Here is a 23,016-nt window from a genome sequence, read left to right as displayed (position 1 = left end):
TGCAGAGCTGACAGAATCTCTGTACCAGTGATGCTCCTGTCCCCTAGGCAGACCAATTCAAGCACCGCGTGGCATCTTTTAGCCTGACTGGTTGCGTAGCCCCTTGAACGCTTATGGAGCACCGCTGGTTCAGAGGACAAATCAGCAGAAGAGGCCATAGAGGAAAAAGAAGAGAAGGGGGTGGAGGAGAGAGCTGTGGCAGAATCACCACTAGCATTTTGGAGGTGTGGTGGTGGATCAAGCTCCAACAACACTGAACCCTGTCCTGTATCCTTCCCAGATGCCAACAGAGTTACTCAGTACACCGTGAAGGAAAGGTAGCTTCCCTGCCCATGCCTGCTGAACCATAAGTCAGCAGAAATATGAACCTTACAGCTGACCGTCCTGTCCAATGAGGCCAAAACATTGCCTTCCACATGCCTGTAGAGAGCCGGAATGGCCTCCTGTGAAAAGAAATGGCGTTTTGGAACCTGCCACTGAGGTACAGTACATTCCACAAATTCACGAAAGGGGGCAGAGTCTACCAGCTGAAAAGGCAGCAGTTGCAACGCTAGCAATTTGACCAAGCTAGCATTTAGACGCTGAGCATGTTGATGGCTGTTGATTTCTTTTTACGGTTCAGTAACTGGGGTAGGGAAATTTGCCTGCTAAAATCAATTGGTGGTGTACTGCTAGCAGATTGGCTGCAAGTACTTGGGACACCTATTGCTATACCTTCATTCCTCTCAGTGCAGGTTTTTGAGAGGACTGGAGGTATAGTAGGGTTGGAGATCCCAGATGAGACGCAAGGAAAAGTCCGCCTTTTTCTTTGATGTGGGTCTTTCAAGTGCTGTTGCCAATGGACTGCATGGCAGGTCGCCATATGTCTGGTCAAGCATGTTGTGCCCAAGTGGCTTCTGTTCTAGCCATGCTTGATCGGCTTCAGACTAGGGATGAGCCGAACACCCCCCTGTTCGGTTCGCACCAGAACATGCGAACAGGAAAAAAGTTCGTTCGAACATGCGAACACCGTTAAAGTCTATGGGACACGAACATGAATAATCAAAAGTGCTAATTTTCAAGGCTTATATGCAAGTTATTGTCATAAAAAGTGTTTGGGGACCTGGGTCCTGCCCCAGGGGACATGGATCAATGCAAAAAAAAGTTTTAAAAACGGCCGTTTTTTCAGGAGCAGTGATTTTAATAATGCTTAAAGTCAAACAATAAAAGTGTAATATCCCTTTAAATTTCGTATCTGGGGGGTGTCTATAGTGTGCCTGTAAAGGGGCGCATGTTTCCTGTGTTTAGAACAGTCTGACAGCAAAATGACATTTTGAAGGAAAAAACTCATTTAAAACTACCCGCGGCTATTGCATTGCCGACAATACACATAGAAGTTCATTGATAAAAACGGCATGGGAATTCCCCAAAGGGGAACCCCGAACCAAAATTAAAAAAAAAAAATGACGTGGGGGTCCCCCTAAATTCCATACCAGGCCCTTCAGGTCTGGTATGGATATTAAGGGGAACCCCGGCCAAAATTTAAAAAAAAAAAATGACGTGGGGTTCCCCCTAAATTCCATACCAGACCCTTCAGGTCTGGTATGGATTTTAAGGGGAACCCCGCGCCAAAAAAAAAAAAAAAAACGGCGTGGGGTCCCCCCAAAAATCCATACCAGACCCTTATCCGAGCACGCAACCTGGCAGGCCGCAGGAAAAGAGGGGGGGACAAGAGTGCGGCCCCCCCTCCCTCCTGAACCGTACCAGGCCACATGCCCTCAACATTGGGAGGGTGCTTTGGGGTAGCCCCCCAAAACACCTTGTCCCCATGTTGATGAGGACAAGGGCCTCATCCCCACAACCCTGGCCGGTGGTTGTGGGGGTCTGCGGGCGGGGGGCTTATCGGAATCTGGAAGCCCCCTTTAACAAGGTGACCCCCAGATCCCGGCCCCCCCCCCTGTGTGAAATGGTAAGGGGGTACATAAGTACCCCTACCATTTCACGAAAAAAGTGTCAAAAATGTTAAAAATGACAAGAGACAGTTTTTGACAATTCCTTTATTTAAATGCTTCTTCTTTCTTCTATCTTGCTTCATCTTCTGGTTCTTCTGGCTCTTCTGGTTCTTCTGGTTCTTCCTCCGGCGTTCTCGTCCAGCATCTCCTCCGCGGCGTCTTCTGTCTTCTTCTCCTCGGGCCGCTCCGCACCCATGGCATGGGGGGGAGGCTCCCGCTCTTCTTCTCTTCTTCTTTTCTTCTTTTCTTCTTTTCTTCTCTTCTTCTCTTCTTCTTCATTTTCTTCTCCGGGCCGCTCCGCAATCCATGCTGACATGGAGGGAGGCTCCCGCTGTGTGACGGCGCTCCTCGTCTGACAGTTCTTAAATAACGGGGGGGGCGGGGCCACCCGGTGACCCCGCCCCCCTCTGACGCACGGTGAATTGACGGGACTTCCCTGTGGCATTCCCCGTGACGTCACAGGGAAGTCCCGTCAATTCACCGTGCGTCAGAGGGGGGCGGGGTCACCGGGTGGCCCCGCCCCCCCCCGTTATTTAAGAACTGTCAGACGAGGAGCGCCGTCACACAGCGGGAGCCTCCCTCCATGTCAGCATGGATTGCGGAGCGGCCCGGAGAAGAAAATGAAGAAGAAGAGAAGAAGAGAAGAAAAGAAGAAAAGAAGAAAAGAAGAAGAGAAGAAGAGCGGGAGCCTCCCCCCCATGCCATGGGTGCGGAGCGGCCCGAGGAGAAGAAGACAGAAGACGCCGCGGAGGAGATGCTGGACGAGAACGCCGGAGGAAGAACCAGAAGAACCAGAAGAGCCAGAAGAACCAGAAGATGAAGCAAGATAGAAGAAAGAAGAAGCATTTAAATAAAGGAATTGTCAAAAACTGTCTCTTGTCATTTTTAACATTTTTGACACTTTTTTCGTGAAATGGTAGGGGTACTTATGTACCCCCTTACCATTTCACACAGGGGGGGGGCCGGGATCTGGGGGTCACCTTGTTAAAGGGGGCTTCCAGATTCCGATAAGCCCCCCGCCCGCAGACCCCCACAACCACCGGCCAGGGTTGTGGGGATGAGGCCCTTGTCCTCATCAACATGGGGACAAGGTGTTTTGGGGGGCTACCCCAAAGCACCCTCCCAATGTTGAGGGCATGTGGCCTGGTACGGTTCAGGAGGGAGGGGGGGCCGCACTCTTGTCCCCCCCTCTTTTCCTGCGGCCTGCCAGGTTGCGTGCTCGGATAAGGGTCTGGTATGGATTTTTGGGGGGACCCCACGCCGTTTTTTTTTTTTTTTTTGGCGCGGGGTTCCCCTTAAAATCCATACTAGACCTGAAGGGTCTGGTATGGAATTTAGGGGAAACCCCACGTCATTTTTTTTTTTAAATTTTGGCCGGGGTTCCCCTTAATATCCATACCAGACCTGAAGGGCCTGGTATGGAATTTAGGGGGACCCCCACGTCATTTTTTTTTTTTAATTTTGGTTCGGGGTTCCCCTTTGGGGAATTCCCATGCCGTTTTTATCAATGAACTTCTATGTGTATTGTCGGCAATGCAATAGCCGCGGGTAGTTTTAAATGAGTTTTTTCCTTCAAAATGTCATTTTGCTGTCAGACTGTTCTAAACACAGGAAACATGCGCCCCTTTACAGGCACACTATAGACACCCCCCAGGTACGAAATTTAAAGGGATATTACACTTTTATTGATTGACTTTAAGTATTATTAAAATCACTGCTCCTGAAAAAACGGCCGTTTTTAAAACTTTTTTTTGCATTGATCCATGTCCCCTGGGGCAGGACCCAGGTCCCCAAACACTTTTTATGACAATAACTTGCATATTAGCCTTTAAAATTAGCACTTTTGATTTCTCCCATAGACTTTTAAAGGGTGTTCCGCGGCATTCGAATTTGCCGCGAACACCCCAAATTGTTCGCTGTTCGGTGAACTTGCGAACAGCCAATGTTCGAGTCGAACATGAGTTCGACTCGAACTCGAAGCTCATCCCTACTTCAGACATAGGTTGCAAACAGCAACGGTGCAATCTGCTGCGACATGTGTCAAAAAAGGCCCACACCAAGGAGCTTTTAAAAGTCAGCGGGGAGTCAGCAGCGCCCTGCACCTGTGGAGCTCTGCGGTGTAATGCAATAGGGTGGCTGCCCTTAACCTGCCCCCTGGAGGACATCCTGCCTCATTGGAGTTGTGCCTCTTCCTCCTCCTCTCTTCTCTCAGGCACCCAAGTACAGTCAGTGACCTCATCATCCCCTCCCTCCTCGTCACTGGAGCAAACTTGGCAGTATGCTGCAGCTGGGGGAACATGACTGCCAGTTTCTTGTCCTTCTGTGACACCCCCTCTCTCTAGGCTCACGTTACTCCCTTCCTCAACCTGGGAACCAACATCAGAACCTTCAAATTGCTGCGCATCCTCCAGCAGCATGTACCCGACACAGTGGTCAAATAATTCTGGGAACTCCTCTGTGCATGATGGTGGGGCTATGGAAGGAGTGACTGTGGACAAGGAGTCGGTGGAATAGGCCACTTTGGCAGCTGCATTGGAAGGCAAACTACTCTGAGCCTGGGTGACAGAGGATGAGGAGGATGAGGAGGATGAGGGCGTCTTTGTTATTCACTCCACCAATTCTTCTGTATGCTGTGGCTCAATAACATGGCCAGCAGCAGAAGAAAAGGACAAGCATGCCCCACGGCCACCTTCAGAGGATGCACCATGTCCACGACCACCACTATTGACTGTAGACACAGAGGCTGCTTGCCCTCTTTCAGTGGCCTGTGAGCATCTGCCTCTCCTTGGTGGCCTTCCGGACATGATGTATTTTTTGTTTTGCAACACCACGCTACACTGTATTAGATACTGTGTACACCAACTGAAGTGTATTAGAAACTGTACACACTGTATTAGATACTGTGTACACCACCAGAAATGTAGTAGAAACTGTACACACTGTATTAGATACTTTGTGCACTGCCTGCATTGTATTAGAAATGGTAGTATGGCTGCACTGTATTGTGTACTGTGTACACCACCACAAGTGTAGTAAAAACTGTACACACTGTATTAGATACTGTGTACACAGCCTGCACTGTATTAGAAACTGTACTACAGCTGCACTGTATTGTGTACCGTGTCCCCCACCAGAAGTGTAGTAGAAACTGTACACACTGTATTAGATACTGTGTACACCACCAGAAAAGTAGTAGAAACTGTACACACTGTATTAGATACTGTGTATACCGCCTGAAGTGTATTAGAAACTGTACACACTGTATAAGATACTGTGTACACCGCCTGCACTGTATTAGAAAATGTACAACAGCTGCACTGTACTTTATACTGTGTACACCACCAGAAGTGTAGTATAAACTGTACACACTGTATTAGATACTGTGTACACCGAATGCACTGTATTAGAAACTGTATTATGGCTGCACTGTATTGTGTACTATGTACACCACCAGAAGTGTAGTTGAAACTATACATACAGCTTTAGATAATGTGTACGCCACCAGAAAAGAAGTAGAAACTGTACACAATGTATTAGATACTGTGTAAACCACCTGAAGTGTATTAGAAACTGTACACACTGTATAAGATACTGTGTACACCACCTGCACTGTATTAGAAAATGTACAACGGTTGCACTGTATTTTATACTGTGTACACCACCAGAAGTGTAGTATAAGTTGTACACACTGTATTAGATACTATGTACACCACCTGCACTGTATTAGAAACTGTACTATGGCTGCACTGTATTGTGTACAGTGTACACCACCATAAGTGTAGTAAAAACTGTACACACTGCATTAGATACCGTGTACAATGAATGCACTGTATTAGAAACTGTACTACGGCTGCACTGTATTGTGTAGTAGAAACTGTACACACTGCATTAGATACTGTGTACACCACCAGAAAATTAGTAGAAACTGTACACACTGTATTAGATACTGTGTAAACTGCATGAAGTGTATTAGAAACTGTACACTGTATTAGATACTGTGTACACCATCAGAAAAGTAGTAGAAACTGTACACACTGTATTTTTATAGGGACCCCAAGTTAGGGACACAAGTCCCCCCCCAGTACAACGGGACTTTAAGGGCAAACAACATATGTCAATATAAAATATAATTTATTAGAAAAGATTAAAACGACATATATATAAAGTATGACAGTAACTCATACAACACTCTTGGTGCATGATACAAAATGCATTTTACATCGTATTTATATTATTTCACATAGTTCAGAGATGAACATAGTATTCCTCCAGATAGCCTGACATGTTTCGGGAGCAAATTCCCTCCTTCAGAGGCGTATATAGGAGATAGTGTAGTATATTCAATTCTCAAGATGTGAAAAAAAAAATATATTTGATTTTTGTAGAAAAAAAGGTTTCAAAAGACCTGATTTTGTCATCAGTGGTCCATCAAAATTGGTAAACCCCATCTTTGCTTGAAAACAACCCACACAAGGGTCCCTACTGAACGACCAACTTACACAGCTGCAAGTAAACCCTGTGGGATTGAGTGTATGACCGATCATTGCTGGGCTTGGTTGTTTGGGCTGGTTGTTTTCAAGCAGAGACAGGGTTTACCAATTTTGATGGACCATTGATGACAAAATCAGGTCTTTTAAAACCTTTTTTTCTACAAAAATCTAATATATATTTTTTTTCACATCTTGAGAATTGAATATACTACACTATCTCCTATATACGCCTCTGAAGAAGGTAATTTGCTCCCGAAACACGTCAGGCTATCTGGAGGAATTCTATGTTCATCTTTGAATTATGTGAAATAATATAAATACGATGTAAAATGCATTTTGTATCATGCACCAAGAGTGTTGTACTGTCATACTGTTTATATATGTCATTTTAATCTTTTCTAATAAATGATATTTTATATTGACATATGTTGTTTGCCCTTAAAGTCCCGTTGTACGGGGGGGTACATGTGTCCCTAACTTGGGGTCCCTATACAATTACTATTGGGATGTAGGCAACACCTCTGTGAGAATAATATTTCTATTTGTGGTTCACTCTATGTACACACTGTATTAGATACTGTCTATACTGCCTGAAGTGTATTAGAAACTCTACACACTGTATTAGATACTGTGTACATCGCCTGCACTGTATCAGAAACTGTTCAACAGCTGCATTGTATTTTATACTGTGTACACCACCAGAAGTGTAGTAGAAACTGTACACACTGTATTAGATACTTTGTACACCGCCTGAAGTGTATTAGAAACTGTATACCACAGAATGCACTGTACATCTAGGCTACACTGGATGCAGAGTTTATATATATATATATATATATATATATATATATATATATATATATATATATATATATACAAGACTGTATATATACAGTATATTCATACACCACCTGAAGTGTATTAGAAACAGTACACCACAGAATGCACTGTAGATATAGGCTACACTGGATGCAGAGTATATATAAATATATACGAGACTCTATATATACATTAATACACTACCTGCACTGACTGAATATCAAGTAAACACTGAATGTATATGCTAAATGCAGGGTATATACACACACTAGACTGACTATATATATAGATCAAATACACTGCCACTAACTGAATAACCTGCCTGCTTAACCGGTTCAATACCGGGCATTTTCACCCCCTTCCTTCCCAGACCAATTTTTAGTTTTCAGCGCTGTCGCACTTTGAACGACAATTGCGCGGTCGTGCGATGTTGTACCCAAACAAAATTGACGTCCTTTTTTCCCCACAAATAGAGCTTTCTTTTGGTGGTATTTGATCACCTCTGCAATTTTTATTTTTTGCGCTATAAACAAAAGAAGAGCGACAATTTTGAAAAAAACACAATATTTTTTACTTCTTGCTATAATAAATATCCCAATTTTTTAAAAAAAAAAACAAATTTTTTCCTCAGTTTCGGCCGATACATATTCTTCTACATATTTTTGGTAAAAAAAAATTGCAATAAGCGTATATTGATTGGTTTGCGCAAAAGTTATAGCGTCTATAAAATACGGGATAGATTTATGGCATTTTTTTTACTAGCGATCACGATTTTTTTTTGTGACTGCGACATTATGGCGGACACATCGGACACTTTTGACACATTTTTGGGACCATTCACATTTATACAGCGATCAATGCTATAAAATTGCATTGATTACTGTGTAAATGTGACAGGCAGTGAAGGGGTTAACCACTAGGGGGCGGGGAGGGGTTAAATGTGTTTCCTAGGGAATGCTTCTAACTGTAGGGGGAGGGGACGCACAAGGGGAGGAGACCGATCGGTGTTCCTCCGTTCTGGGAACACAGATCGGTCTCCTCTGAGCTGACAGGACGTGGATCTGTGTGTTTACACACACAGATCCATGGTCTGGCCCGGTTAACGGGCAATCACGGGTGCCCGGCGGACATCGCGCGCGCGCCCCCTAGGTGGCCGGGAACCCGAAGCCGTCATATGACGTCCACCCAGGATGGGAGATCCCATCTGTGGACGTCATTTGACAATAGGCCGGTGCTGAAGTGGTTAATTTAACTCAAGCTATCTCTCTGTCCACGCCAACAACACTGCACAGGGCCATCGTGTAAGCAGCCTTATATAGTATGGGGCGTGGACTTAGTCCCCCTGAGCTGTGATTGGCCAAAGGCACCCTGCCTTTGGCCAATTATGGCTCTATCAGCATAGTGCACTGTGATTGGCCAAAGCATGCAGGCCTGGTGCATGCTTTGGCCAATCATCATACAGCAATGCACTGCGAGATCGCAGTATATTATGGGGTGTTCCCTGGCGCTATAATTTCCCTTGAATGCCCCATAATGTTTGCTGTTCTGCGAACTGGCGAACACCCGATCTTCGAGTCAAACTTATGCTCGACCCGAACATCAAGCCCATCCCTAATTATAATCATAAAATCACATGAAGTACATATTGTCCATAGTGTCCACGTATATTTATCTACGCATTTTGTAGATAGTTGCTTCTTTAATACTTTAACTGAGGTTTAGGACAGGCAGGAAAGATTTCAAAAACAATATACATCTAAGATAGAAGAAAAAGAAGCAAATTATCAAAAGCATATATACAATTATATAGCATATAAATTAATTTATAGAGAATATATATAATATCCAGAATAAAGAGGCTGTCCGCAAAGAAAAAAAAAAAGAAAACACACACACCACATCACATAAAAAGCAATGAAAAATGGAAACATAAAATTACCCAGACAAATGATACGCAGAAACCGACTGTGGGGAGGCATCATAGAACTTCACAAAGGGAAAGAATGGACAGATGGGGGTATGCCCACACACAGTCCATAAATAAAGGGATACATAGAGTACTTAAAAAAAGTTTCTCGATTAATTTCTCCTCAGTAGCTGTAACTACAGTGGTCAGTCAGGGCTTATTTAAAATCTCAGGGATATGTAAATATTTAACTTATGGACCGCCCGCTGTCATTTTAAGTCGGCTTTTTGAAGAGGAATGCCGTGGTTATGGCAGCAAATAGCTGCCATAACCACGGTATCCTCTTCATCAGCGGGCGGTCCTTTTTCAGATAAAAGTGGTCTCTGTGGCGGATTTGCCATAAGATTATATCAGGGGTGGGAGAGGGCAACCCCCCTCCAGCCACGCTCCGGTGGTCTCCGCCGCTTACCAGACCCACCAGTAGCGGCGGAAATGATCGGGTCCTCTACCTTGACAGGCATGGAGCTGAATGAGGGAAAGATGACCCCCACTTGGCTCCACAGAATTGGATGGCGGAAGAGACGTCAAACATCACTTTAGCCCAATGGTTCTAAAGTGGATTTTTTTTTTGCAAAAAAAATGACATTTCATTTATTTTTATTTTTTTATTGCATTTTAGTGTAAATGTTAGGTCTGAGGTCTTTTTGACCCCAGATCTCACATTTAAAAGGTCCTGTCATGTTTTTTTTTCTATTACAAGGGATGTTTACAGCCCTTGTGATAGGGATAAAAGTGACCCACATTTTTTTTAAAAAGGACAGTGTCAAAATAAAAAATAAAATGTAAAATAAAAAGGAAAAAAAAAATTAAAATGAAAGCTCCCCGTCCTGTTGAGCTTGCACACAGAAGCGAATGCATACGTAAGCCATGCCGCATATGGAAATGGTGTTCAAACCACACATATAAGGTATCGTCACAATCGTTAGAGCAAGAGAAAAAATTCTAGCACTAGACCCCCTCTGTAACTCAAACTGGTAACCTGTAGAAAATGTTAAACATCGCTTATGGAGATTTCTAAGGGTAAAAGTTTGTCGCCATTTCATGAGCGGGTGCAATTTTGAAGCCTGACATGTTGGGTATCAATTTACTCGACATAACATTATCTTTCGCAATATGAATAAAATTGGTCTAACTTTACTGTTGTCATATTTTTTAATTCAAAAAAGTGTATTTTTTCCCAAAAATTGCACTTGTAAGACTGCTGCGCAAATACAGTGTGACATAAAGTATTGCAACAACAGCCATTTTATTCTCTAGTGTGTCTGAAAAAAAATGTAATGTATGGGGGTTCTAAGTAATTTTCTAGCAACAAAAAAATGATTTTAACTTGTAAACACCAAGTCTGAAAAATAGGCCCGGTCCTCAAGTAGTTAAATCTTCATAGTATCACAGTTCAATTTTAAGAGCCCATTCACACCTATTCATTTTATTGTAAATGCATATAAACTAGTTATCTAGTCTTTAAATAGTTCAAGTTTACATCTGTGCAATGCTCTGATGTGTATTTTTCCCTGTTTGCATACAGGAGTGTGAATTCAGCCTTAAGCCTGGTATACACTATGAATTTTTTCCTGTTCAGCCCCGCAGGTTGAATGTTAAGAACTGTCAGCTCCGGTCAGAGCTGCAGTACTAATGATCTGACGTTGGTACAGTGATCTCCCATGCAGAGCTGTTGTGTTCTGACAGGGGGACGGCTCCCCTGCCAGAACACCTCGATCAGTGCTCTCAGTAATTGACTGAGAGCACTGATCAGGAGTCAGTCGGCTGCTGGTTTTCCAGCGTGCTTGTCCAACAGAAGCCGGCCAAAAGGCCGGCTTCTGTCAGAACGGCTGCCATACACACGTGTCCAATGTCGCGCGGCATTCAGCCTGTGTGTACGGGGCTTTACAGTGCCACTAAACAATATCCTTGCAAAAATAACATTGTGCACATTAGTGCAATCATGTGCACTGCTCTATGCGCACTACAAATCCCTTGGGCCATAATCCCTAGTCCCTTGTCCATCTTGGGAGCAAGCAAGAGAGGGTGGAAATATTCTTACATACAGTGGGACCAATGAGAATGAATGTAACCACCCTCTAACAGGAGCAAAATCACAGCAGCATTTGGAAGTTTGGCAGAAGCTGAGAGCAAAATAAGGTGCTTTTTAGAGTAAAGAATACATACTTGAATGACATTTTTTAAAACCAGAATTTAGTGTCACTTTAATGTTGTCTATCTCAGAAATCTTATAACTGTATGAAGGAAGGGTCGCAGGTAGATTAGAGACCACAGAGTAAAAATTCCTCGCTAAACTGTGGAACTCAAGACACCTGTCAGGTATGCAACATTTATTAAAATAAAATTCTCCCACTTGACTTAACTATAGCATGAAATGTTGTATGGGACTCTAGCTTAACTTTTACATTCCTTTCAGATGAGAAGATACTGCATGTCTAAAAGTAGCCATGCAAGTAAAGGAATTAGCCCAATCAGGGTGGAACATGTCAGAGGGATGTGGCTTAAGACAGTGACCATATCAGAAGCCAACTACTTTAAAGTGGATGTAAATCTTAGGCAAGAAATATGAAAAAAAAAACATATACCTCTATAGTGTGTACTTGTCTCAATTAAGAGCACTAAGTATCAATTTTGTCTGCTGCTTTGATCCTCTGCTACAAGCATGAATCCTTTCTGACAAGGTTTCCTGACACCAAGAGATAAATGGTGACAGGGGAGGGACCTTCAGCTTTCTGCCCCCTTTTTTCTGAACTCTCAGACGAGCTTTATAACTCAGCACTTTGAATGGATATAGAGAAGAGAAGGCTGCAGATAGACAGGTACAACTTATGTAGGCCGATTTGTTTCATCTCTGTGTATCACCTGTGGCCAATCACTTCACTGAGTATATGTAAGGGTTTACAACCACTTTAATTAAACTTTATGAGACTTTATGGAAGTGTGGATTTGTTTTTTTATTTTTGCCATTAATGATGAGCTGGATGTGCTCTTAAAACCAGCACCCAGCAATGAGAGACTGGGGAAACACATCTGGGACTTGGAGCAGTGCGCTTCTTTTTTTCTTTGTGTTTAGCATACATATAATATCACAGTGTTATCATGAAGTATTGTAAGTTGTGTAAAACAGACAACAAAGAGATGAGATAAAATATCAACTATTCAGAATACCATGCCTAAAGTAAGGCCAGTCATAAACAGAGCAATTTTCTTTCCTGCAGCCACGGGTTGCAGGAAACAATAAATCGCTCAATCCCCCCATCAACACAGACAGTGTTGACATGGAAATCCTTCCCATTGGGCCATTGTGTTGTCCCAGCGAGGGGGCAGGGGAAGCTGTCTCCACTGGGAGAGCACAATGATTATTGCTGGTGGCTAACAGCTGCTAGCAATATTAACATGTGAAATCTGGCAGGCTGGTTGTACCCAAGTTGATCGATTAATCAACTTGGGTACGTTCAGCCTGCTCATACATGGTTCAAATCTCGGCCGTTCCTGCTGAACTGGCCAAAATATGAACCATCTATGGCTGGCTTAAGGAGGAAAGTGATGCCTCTTCAGATCATCAACAATACAAAAAAAAAAAAAAAATGCAGAGTGGGGCTGGTGAAAACTGGTGATGTTTAATTTCATTGTTCAATCTTTTTCAAACACATTTTAAATGTATTATTATCATTACAGGTACTTATATAGTGCTGAAAACCATGCTTCACTGTTGCCTGCAAACACTCATTTTTGTACTGCTCTCCAGCCCTTTGCTGAACAAGGTGCCTCCTGCTACAGCCAAATATTTCAAATTTTGACTCGTTAGTCCAGAACACCTGCTGCCATTTTTCAGCACTCTAGTTGCTATGTTTTCATGCAAAGTTGAGTTACTTAGCCTTGTTTCCACATTGAAGGTATGGCTTATTGACCGCATTTCTTTCCTGAAGACCACTTTTGGCAAGGCTTCTCCCGATAGTAGATGAGTGTACCTGGGTTCAACTGATTTCTTCCAGTTCTGTGCTGATGGCACCTTTGGACAGCTTCTGACATTGAAGGGAAGTGGGCATGATGTGTCTTTCATCTACTGCATCAAGTTTCCTTGGCCGACCATTGTAGCTATGGCCCTCAGCATTGCCTGATCAATGGTGTCCTGAGAAAAAACAGACAGATACTTATCCATCATGCCATACCATCAGGAAGGCATATGATTGGAACCATTTCTTTTCTGCTGTGGGACAACGACCCTTAACATTAAGAATCATCTTCAGTGTAAAGAAAATCAAGGAGTCCTGGAGGCGATGGTTTAGCCCCCACAGAGCCCTGACCTCAACATCATAAAGTCTGTCTAGGATTACACGAAGAGACAGAAGAATTTGAGACAGCCTACATCTACAGAAGATCTGCGGTTCACTCTCCAAAATGTTTGGAACAGTCTACCTGTCGAATTCCTTAAAAAACTGTGTGCACAAGCACTATGTGTGCCTAGAAGAATTGATGCTGTTTTAAAGCCAAAGGGTAATCACACCAAATATTGATTTGATTTACATTCTTCTTCTGGTGCTCACTTTGCATTTTGTAAATTGATAGAAATAAACAAATATAATATATTCTTTTGAATGCATTCTTCCTTTGTGGCATTTCTTCATACCTGCCTAAAACTTTTGCACAATACTGTAGATCCATCGTCAATAGAAATGAGCTTGGGTTTGCTCAAAACCCATGTTTGGTCAACAGCAAAGCAAGCACTTACATGTGTTTGTTACATTTCACAATGATCACAATACTCCTCCGACAATGTTTTTATTTGTTTTGCTCTCCAGAAAGTCAGTGCCTCATTTGTTCAGGAAGTATCCTGGGTCAACCTGTACTTCCTTGACTGGACATTCTAACTAACCTATATAAAAAAAAAAATATTGCATTTTTTTTTATTACATGCTTTTTTTGAATTAGTCAGCAATAGCAGCTCCTATATCTTTCATGACAGGTGCACTTAAAAAAATATTATGTTTGATTTGCAATTGCTTCTCACCCTTAACGCTTAAGTGACCAAGCTGAAATTAGAAGCTGATTGGTTACTATGTACAGCTGCACCAGATTCTTTGTGCACCAGTTTTAGTAATTCTCCTCCTATGTGAACAATCGAATGTGAATCACTGCAGTATTGTTTAATACTTACCACAATCAGAGGGCCAATTTCAAACAACAGACCTAATGTGTTTTTAGATTGGGAGAGTAAACTGGAGCACAGTATAGAGATGTGAGGAGAGCATAAAATCCATTAGCAGAAGCCTCATTCTCGTGGTGACACTTTGATTATAAAAGACTAAAGTCAGTTTAAAGATATTGGTCAGACTGTGTTTACATGATCTTACAGCTGGATGGTTTGGTTTTAGTAGGCACGGACATAGACTTTTATGCTGCTGTTGAATAAATATGAATGTCTATGCACTGAGCAGTCAATCCCAGTAATATTCTTGGCTTAAAATGATTGTCTATGATAACCTAAAAAAGCCAATTAATTATTCCCCTAAAAGCAATCAATCAAGTTGTTAGCTCTAATTTAAAAGTACTGATAGACATAGACATTCCCTCTCATCTGTCCATAATGTATATAAGCTATATGGGTAACATAAAGTCATAAGAGATACATGAGGGATACCAATGCTGACCTTTTCTTCGGAAAAAGTCTAGTTGCCTGGCTGTTATACTAATTCAAAGCTTTCAAGTCACTGACTCTTAAAGAATATGCAAATCAGTCAGAGTAAGGTCGGCCACAGATGAGTCGAAAACTACGATTGTGCCATCATTTGTTTCATTTTTCTAAACAAAATTCAGCATGTTGGATCAAGACTTTCGATTGCTTTCAATTACAGCACGAAAATCACGTGTCACAGCTGGCACGCTAATGATGCGAAAAACTAACAACCAAGAATTTTCGTTCAGTTTTCTAATTGTGTATGGTCTGCTTATGGTTTGAACTTTTTGTTTGCACAGTTGTTCTGGGTTAGTGACAGAAAGCACCGAAAGCAGAATATCAGCTAGGCAGCTAGCATTTTCAAAAAGGGGAAGTTAGCAATGAAAGCCTTTTTGTTTATTTCCATTAAGCCCCTCCCTTCTGTATTGATAAAGCTGCGTGGATGTTGAATTCAGTATTGTATAGTTTTCACATTTTCATAGTCTTCCTGAAATCTAGAAGATCTTTTGGGAAATGTTACACTTTTCTATATGTTGCATTTTGTTTCTTAAACACACTTGTTCTATCTCTCTGATCTCTTAACATTAAAATGGCTAATACACAACTGGATTATATTCTATGACAGTATATTTCTACCAGTTCAGAAGGTGAATATGTCAGTATTGATAGCTTTGCTATATAAAACATACGTAACTGAAAAACATGATGGCTGATTGGTAACAGATGGAGTCCAGGCAACATTTTTAAAGCTCACTGCTATTGTTTCTCTAAGCTGTTGTCAGAGCTGCCTGTTCAGTGCATAAACTCACAAAACTGAGCTAAAATGCGTATCCAGCCAAATCCAACATATATGTGTATGCTGTGATCATTTTAAAGGGCTCAATGGTCTCATATTGTATCTGGAATCTAATGTCTATGCAAAACTTCAGGTGCATATATGTCTAAAAAGACTGCTTTCCTGAGCCCACCCTGACCTTACTGCTAGTTCCAACTTAGCAGTAGTCACAGGTGACTATCTGATTTCTTTGATATGGAATTTAGCAACATCCAAAATGATGTCTGAGAATGTACTGCTTTACACAAATGCTTGGATACTTTTTATCATTCGTTAAATAATCTCACATCATTAATAACGAAAGTATTTTCAAAGCTCTATATTATTGTATTATTTCATCATTTATGTTTGGCATCATGGCTTGATTCCAACTGTCATATTAATAAGTAGCTACTAACCTGACAAATGTTTGGGATATCTTACCTAAACAATCAATCAACACACGTACCCATCTAACCAGAAAAAAAATTCTGCAAAAAAATTTGATAGAACAAAAATAGATTCCTGTATTTGATAGTAGTAAACATATTATACACAGCTACAGCTTTTAAAAAATCCTATATGCATTTGCAATAAATAACTATAAATAAATTTAACGTATATAAATGCAAATTTACAAGGGATAGGCAAATCAAATGCAGACACAAATACACATAAAAAACAATGATATACTTAAAATAGAATGTTATAAATAGAGTTTGAATTGTAAAATAACTTGTATATTTGCAGTGTTTGATTTAATACAGATTAACAACATGGTGTACTTACTCATGATACCATAGACACGTGATTTTAAAATGTGGAATGTAGTAGTGTAACTAGGTAATCTGTAACTTGAAATATGCCACACACTATGCCAATAAAATATAAGCTCTGACATTATATACCATAAATAAAACCAATAGATATAAGCACATCTATTTTATTATTTGTGTCATTTTTATTCACTTTTTTATTGTTTAATTATATTTTAGTAGCCTACCACATCTTTTAGGTAGATGGTAAAAATGTCCTTGATCTGAGGGGCAAATGGTGTCTGTAAAACCTTTACTTTTTAACAGAGGATTCCAATATAATCAGCACTGTAGTGCAAACAAATCCTAAAAGGAGGGGAGATAGCGTGAATTTAAATTCCAAAGGGGTTCCTGTGCTGGTTTCCTAGTGCACCAGTCAGTAATGTGTTTGTGGGAATTCAGTCTTTTTGTCTCTAAGAGGGGAGAAAAAAGCTAAATCTACATCGGTGGCCCAGTCTAGGTTTGCCATTCTTTAGGATTTCTATTGATGTGAATGAAGTGGCCTGGGCCCTTTATTTGATCTACTGAATTGCATAAAGTGACAGAATTCTAATATATTTGTTTAATGCTCTTCAATAGGAATTCACTTTCTAACTTGCAAATAAAGTCCAAATCTTCTAACGTCCTCTCTTCTTCTCTTAGCACAGGGACATATTTCATATAATTTTACCACTGATTAAAGCAGAATTTAAAAAGGGTTTGCAAACCAACAGTAAGAAATAAAGAAACAGATGTGAAGTTAGTGTGAATTCCTAAAGTAAGATCTGAGCCTATTGTAAGGGCACTGCAGGAGGTCCAGAGGGTCTATTTTCTGTGCTGTAATTGAAACATATTAATTAGGTAATTTGTTGATAGTTGGGTGAAAACAAATAATGGTCTCAGGAAGAAAAGGCTGACATTTGGTATACTCACTTTATTTTTATATATGTTTTGCTGCCTGCTTGATTTAACAATTTATGCTAGGATGACAAACTTGCTTGAGAATTTTAAAAATAAATATGTATCTATATATATATGTATATATATAGATATATATTTATTCAGTTATATAAAAAAATGTATGAACAGTGAATACATGGTCACACATTAGAGTAAAATGATTTTCTAGATGCATGTAGGTAAGTGCTTGTGTGACTATGATGTTTTGTGTGTGTGTGGTTGTGTGATACAGTATACTGTGTATTGATATATATATATATATATATATATATATATATAAAATAAATATTAACCTATTCTTCCTAAAAGTATATCAACTTCCTGACAATACATTTTAAAATAGTTTATTTTTTTAGCCATTTCTAACTGTGTTTGTTGACTTTGAACTTGAGCCATTAATTGGGATTAAGTAAAACAAAGCTGTTGATTCATTCAGTCATCAACCAGCTTACTCTTTGATAAGCTTGAAATGAAAGAATTTTAAAAGCGAACAACAGCGTCTTTACTTTTTTTCATACATTTTCACTTTCAATTAACTGGTCTTAACATGTGCTGAAAATTGCCTTTACTAAAAAATGTATGGTAGATGTCAAGGCAAAGTGAACTTGATGCAGCGCACTTTTCTGTTTTAGGAAGATGTTACTATTTTGAAAGTGGTACACATTGCATATGTTTGAGTTGTGTATTCAGATTGTCCAGTTATATTTTTTTATTTACATATTTTCCATAGCCACTTGTTGTGGAACAGATTTCTGAAAAGATCTATTTTATTTTTTTTAATTTATGTAAATCATTTTATTACAGCAGCAGCTCATTTTATGCAGTGCTCCCTTAAATATAGATAGACGATTATTTGTTGCCATTGCAAATTCTCTATGATCCACGTTATTTTTTTTTATTCACTAAAGGAGATTAATATCCTTGCATCCTGAGTTCCACCACCCTCACTCATCTGATAATGTGCATCCATTATAATAAGTATTATATACCCAATTTTCCTGTAGGAGTTTAAATCTGAAGGCTTACATTTAAAAAAGTAATGATGATGATGATGATAATTAATTTAAATACAAGTTTGTTTTCATTTACAAATCAGATCAGTGAACAGAAAGGAGTTACCCCCGCTTTTTTTATTGAAAGTCCATAAAGGTCAATAAATAAGACTATATATATATATATAGATATATATATATATATATCTATATATATATATATATGTATAGATATATATATAGATATATGTATATCTATATATACATATATCTATATAGATATATATATATATATATCTATATAGATATAGATCTAGATATATATCTATATATACATATATATATATATATATCTATATCTATATCTATATATATATATATATATATATAGATAGATAGATAATAGATATATATATATAGATATATATATAGATATATATATATATCTATATATATATCTATATATATATATATATATATATAGATATATATATAGATATATATATATATCTATATATATATATATATATATCTATATATATATATCTATATATATATATATCTATATATATATATCTATATATATATAGATATATATATATATAGATATATATATATAGATATATATATATCTATATATATATATTTATCTATATATTTATCTATATATTTATCTATATCTACATATCTATAGCTATATATATATATATATATATATATATATAGATCTATAAATATATATAGATAGATATGTATGTGTGTGTGTATGTGTGTGAACACACATTTGTTCTATAAACATTTATATGAAACTAAAAAGTCTGTCCTAAAACATGTTGTGAAAAACACGATCTCTAGAATTTTTACCTGAACTCAATAATTTATGTTTTTTTTACTGTGCTATGTTTTAAAAAGTTGTATAATATCTATGTTTCTCTTCTGCTCTTGCAGCATTTCAACAGGCACTTCTAAGAGGCTAGCATACAATTAATGTTAAATTGTTGGTACTTTTCTTTTTTTATGATAGCTGCTTTCTGTATCATTCTATTTGTAAAAATATACTGACAGGTCTCTGTTTATTTTCAGTCATAAAACATAAGTAAATAAATCACATATTATACTTGTTTGACTGTACAGTATCTTTAAATATTAAGATAATATGATAGCATGGACAATGTATATATATATATATATATATATATATATATATATATATATTATATGAAATAAAATATAAAAAAGTAGCAACTGAAAAAAGGAAAAGAAAGACACAAGATCATACAGAATTAACATTTTAATGAGAAAATATTATTTGGACGACTAGGTTCATAATTTAACGCAGACACATATTTTTTTTCTTGTAGTCTGACATACACACATGCTGTGAATAATAACATCAAAATATGCAAATGTCATGCCTTCTGTACAACAAGGAAATAGTGTGACCATTTTTTCACAGTTTAGATGACAGTAGGACTATTTGTAATTAAATTAAATTCACCAAAGAGCAACAGTGTATTTTTTGGGATTTGTAAACCTTAGCAAATCGCCTCAGTGAAAACTAGATTGCGTCAGTTCAAAGTGCATTATACACAATTTATATTCATTCTTATTCACATATTACATTTACATTCCCCTCCTTACTGCACACATTCTGGAAGGTCCTTTAAAAATATTAGTCAAATTGTTTATCCAACTTGACAGCGCATTTTGTGATCCCCCGTTTAAAATAATCAAATAAATAGATATGTATTTTAAATCCAGTGATGTGTACTGATTATCCAGTGCCTTTCAAATAATACTATTGGCAGCCAATAATTATAGCTTTTTCTTTAGTTCACAAATTTGATATTTACATTAGGGCAGTATTTTTGTAAACAGCATATTTGTTTAATCATACTTTAATTATGTTCAGTTATTTTATACGACTGCATTATATTTTACTTGCGCATTTTCAAAATCTAATGACTTCTATTTTGCTGTCACAAAGTTGTTGTACAATTTCCAACATAGTTTAACACCTTTATGAGTGAAGAGATTAAGCTGCAAGTACAAGCAAAGTAAAAAAAAAACTTTGCACATTCTGCAAAAGAGCACATTCTATAGTAAATAGGGCTGATGGTAAAGTAAATTATTTTACTTTCAACGTTTAAGGAAACTATAACCAAATGCAATCCCTGGATGATACTAAATGTCTTTATATTTTTTTTCTTTTAATGTGCTGTTGAAACTTGCTACCTGAAAATGCCTGCCCTTTATTTTTTAAAAGATGTTTGAAAAAAGATGTCCAAACAAATTTAAAATAAAAGCTTTGCTATGCAGCAAAATGGATTCAAGTGTATGAGGATGTACTGTATACATGATAAAAATCCACACTGGATAAACAACTGAACAGATAACATGAAATAATAAACTCATCTTGAAATGACATTTTCTTTCATTTAGGAGATAATTAGTTAAGTAAACTGAGTGATGTTTTTTTAGTCCAATAGGTCAGTGTACAGCCACAGAAAGCAGAGCGATAGAAGGGTTAGTAAGAGTTTCACTAGGGGTGGCTGGGCTGCTTTGGCTGGTTGCTGTTTGAGGAGATGTAGGACTCAGGGATGGAGAAGAGTTCGACAGAATAGCTGGGATATGAGTTGGGAGTGCTGGAAGCCCTGGCACAGCTGCAGGAGTGGGCTTTATAGGTACTGGGATAGCAGGTAAAGTTTGTCCTCCATGGCAAAGTGGCTTGATTGGCACCCCATATGCACTCACACTATAATCACTGTTGCCCATTGATATAGGGGTGGTAGTGTCTATCATACTGGAGCTGTACATGTGAGGCCAACCTGTGCCAATGGAACTGCCAACTGTAGTCAATTGGTTATGAAGCGGATATGCAGCTGACATTGGCTGCATTGTAGAAAATGCAAGTCCACCTGGCATTTTGTACTCTCTTGCAATGATATTTTCAATGGCAAAAGGATGTTTGAAACTAGATGTTTGAGAGACTCCAAGGTTGTAAGTTGACATCTGTGGCAAGTGGGTACCTGAGGCAGCCAGAGCACTTAGTCTAAGCTTTGCTTGCTGTTGGAGGTACTGTGCTGCATCTGATGGTTTAGTAGGGGCCAGGTGGTCCGATTTCATCACTTTGAACCTCTTTCTACGTCTCAGGAAACTACCATTTTCAAACATATCACCACAGCTGGGATGAAGTGCCCAGAAACTGCCTTTACCAGGCTGATCAGGTCTCCTTGGTATCTTGATAAAACAGTCATTGAAAGATAAGTTATGTCTCAGAGAGTTCTGCCATCTTTGGGTATTCTCTCTGTAATAAGGAAATCTATCCATGATGAATTTGTAGATCTCACTGAGGGGTAGCATCTTTTCTTGAGAGCTCTGAATTGCCATAGCTGTAAGCGAGATATATGAGTAAGGGGGCTTCTGGTCACTGTATGTATTTCTCCCTGGTCGAGGCATTGTCACTATACACAGAGGCAACCTGTATGTAGAAAGGGAAAGGTGTTAAAGTTAGCTACTCTAAAACAGGATAAACAAATGTCTAACTCAAGTTTTATAAATGCTTTAAAATTAGCTAAATTCAACATAATTTTGTATCTACTACATGTACATATACTATACATTGTCAATATACTCAGAGGCAATCTGTTTGTAGAAAGGAAAAGGGGTTAAAGTTAGCTACTCTAAAACAGGATAAACAAATGTCTAACTTAAGTTGTATACATGCTTTAAAATAGTTTGTTTAATAAACTACACAACAGAAAAAAAAAACAAGTTGAGCATAAAATGCAAGTCATACCTTAAACTTTTCACAAGTTGGTACTCTGCATTTGTAACACGGTCAGAGAGTTTTTCACTATGGTGCAGAAAAAGAAATTCTGAAGCCTCTTTTCTGATGCTGCAGGTCTTAATTCAATCCGTTGCCAGACTGGTCCCTTCTTGGATAAACTCCGATCTTGTCTTTAGCATTAGAAATAAGCTCCTTTTCTGAGCAGCAGTTGAATGGGAGCAGGAGAAAGTAGTTCTCCTTCACTGGGTGGGAGATAAGCTAAGTAGTTGTGTCCATGTCCTTCCTCAAACCATCTGATAGTTTTATGTGGTGACATGAACAGAAAAGACCCCTGTAGAGGCGCTTCATTAATGTGCCACTTCTTTGCTATCATATGACAATCGCCTTGGGAGGAGGAGGGAGGGAGCAGAGAAGAGGGAGAGTAGAGAGGAGGGGGCGTGGGGGAAAGAAAGGCATAATCTGGTTTCATTTACACCTATTTACATGGACACCTTGGGCCAATAGAAATAATTTCCATTTGAAGACAAGGCAAGGGGTGAAAAGGCTCAGCAACCGGAATTGAAGTGTGATGGCACCCAGTAACAGTGTGTGTGAAGGTATGCACCAACCTTCCTGTGTGCATTGCAGGGAGCTTAGTCTGCAATTCACACTTACAAATGGAGCTACTGAGCAGTGGGATGTTTGACATGGAAATTGCTTGGCTGTGGTATTCTGTTTGTTCTA

At 39.1% G+C, this 23,016-nt stretch overlaps 1 protein-coding gene across 1 annotated transcript; it reads right to left on the bottom strand.

The window, feature by feature from the left end:
• Positions 1 to 19,799: 19,799 nt before the first annotated feature.
• On the bottom strand, positions 19,800 to 22,702 carry FOXB1 (forkhead box B1). Its single transcript, XM_073623990.1, has 2 exons — positions 22,303 to 22,702; positions 19,800 to 21,984 (listed from the first exon to the last, which is right to left on the bottom strand). The coding sequence occupies exon 2, from the start codon at positions 21,960 to 21,962 to the stop codon at positions 20,994 to 20,996; it is 969 nt and encodes a 322-aa protein (XP_073480091.1). The 5' UTR covers positions 21,963 to 21,984; positions 22,303 to 22,702; the 3' UTR covers positions 19,800 to 20,993.
• Positions 22,703 to 23,016: the final 314 nt, after the last annotated feature.

Source organism: Aquarana catesbeiana, linkage group LG03 (genome assembly GCF_042186555.1).
Source record: "Aquarana catesbeiana isolate 2022-GZ linkage group LG03, ASM4218655v1, whole genome shotgun sequence".
NCBI lineage: Eukaryota > Metazoa > Chordata > Amphibia > Anura > Ranidae > Aquarana > Aquarana catesbeiana.
The sequence above is the reverse complement of the archived record's forward strand: the minus strand, read 5'-3'. Positions and strand labels throughout refer to the sequence as shown.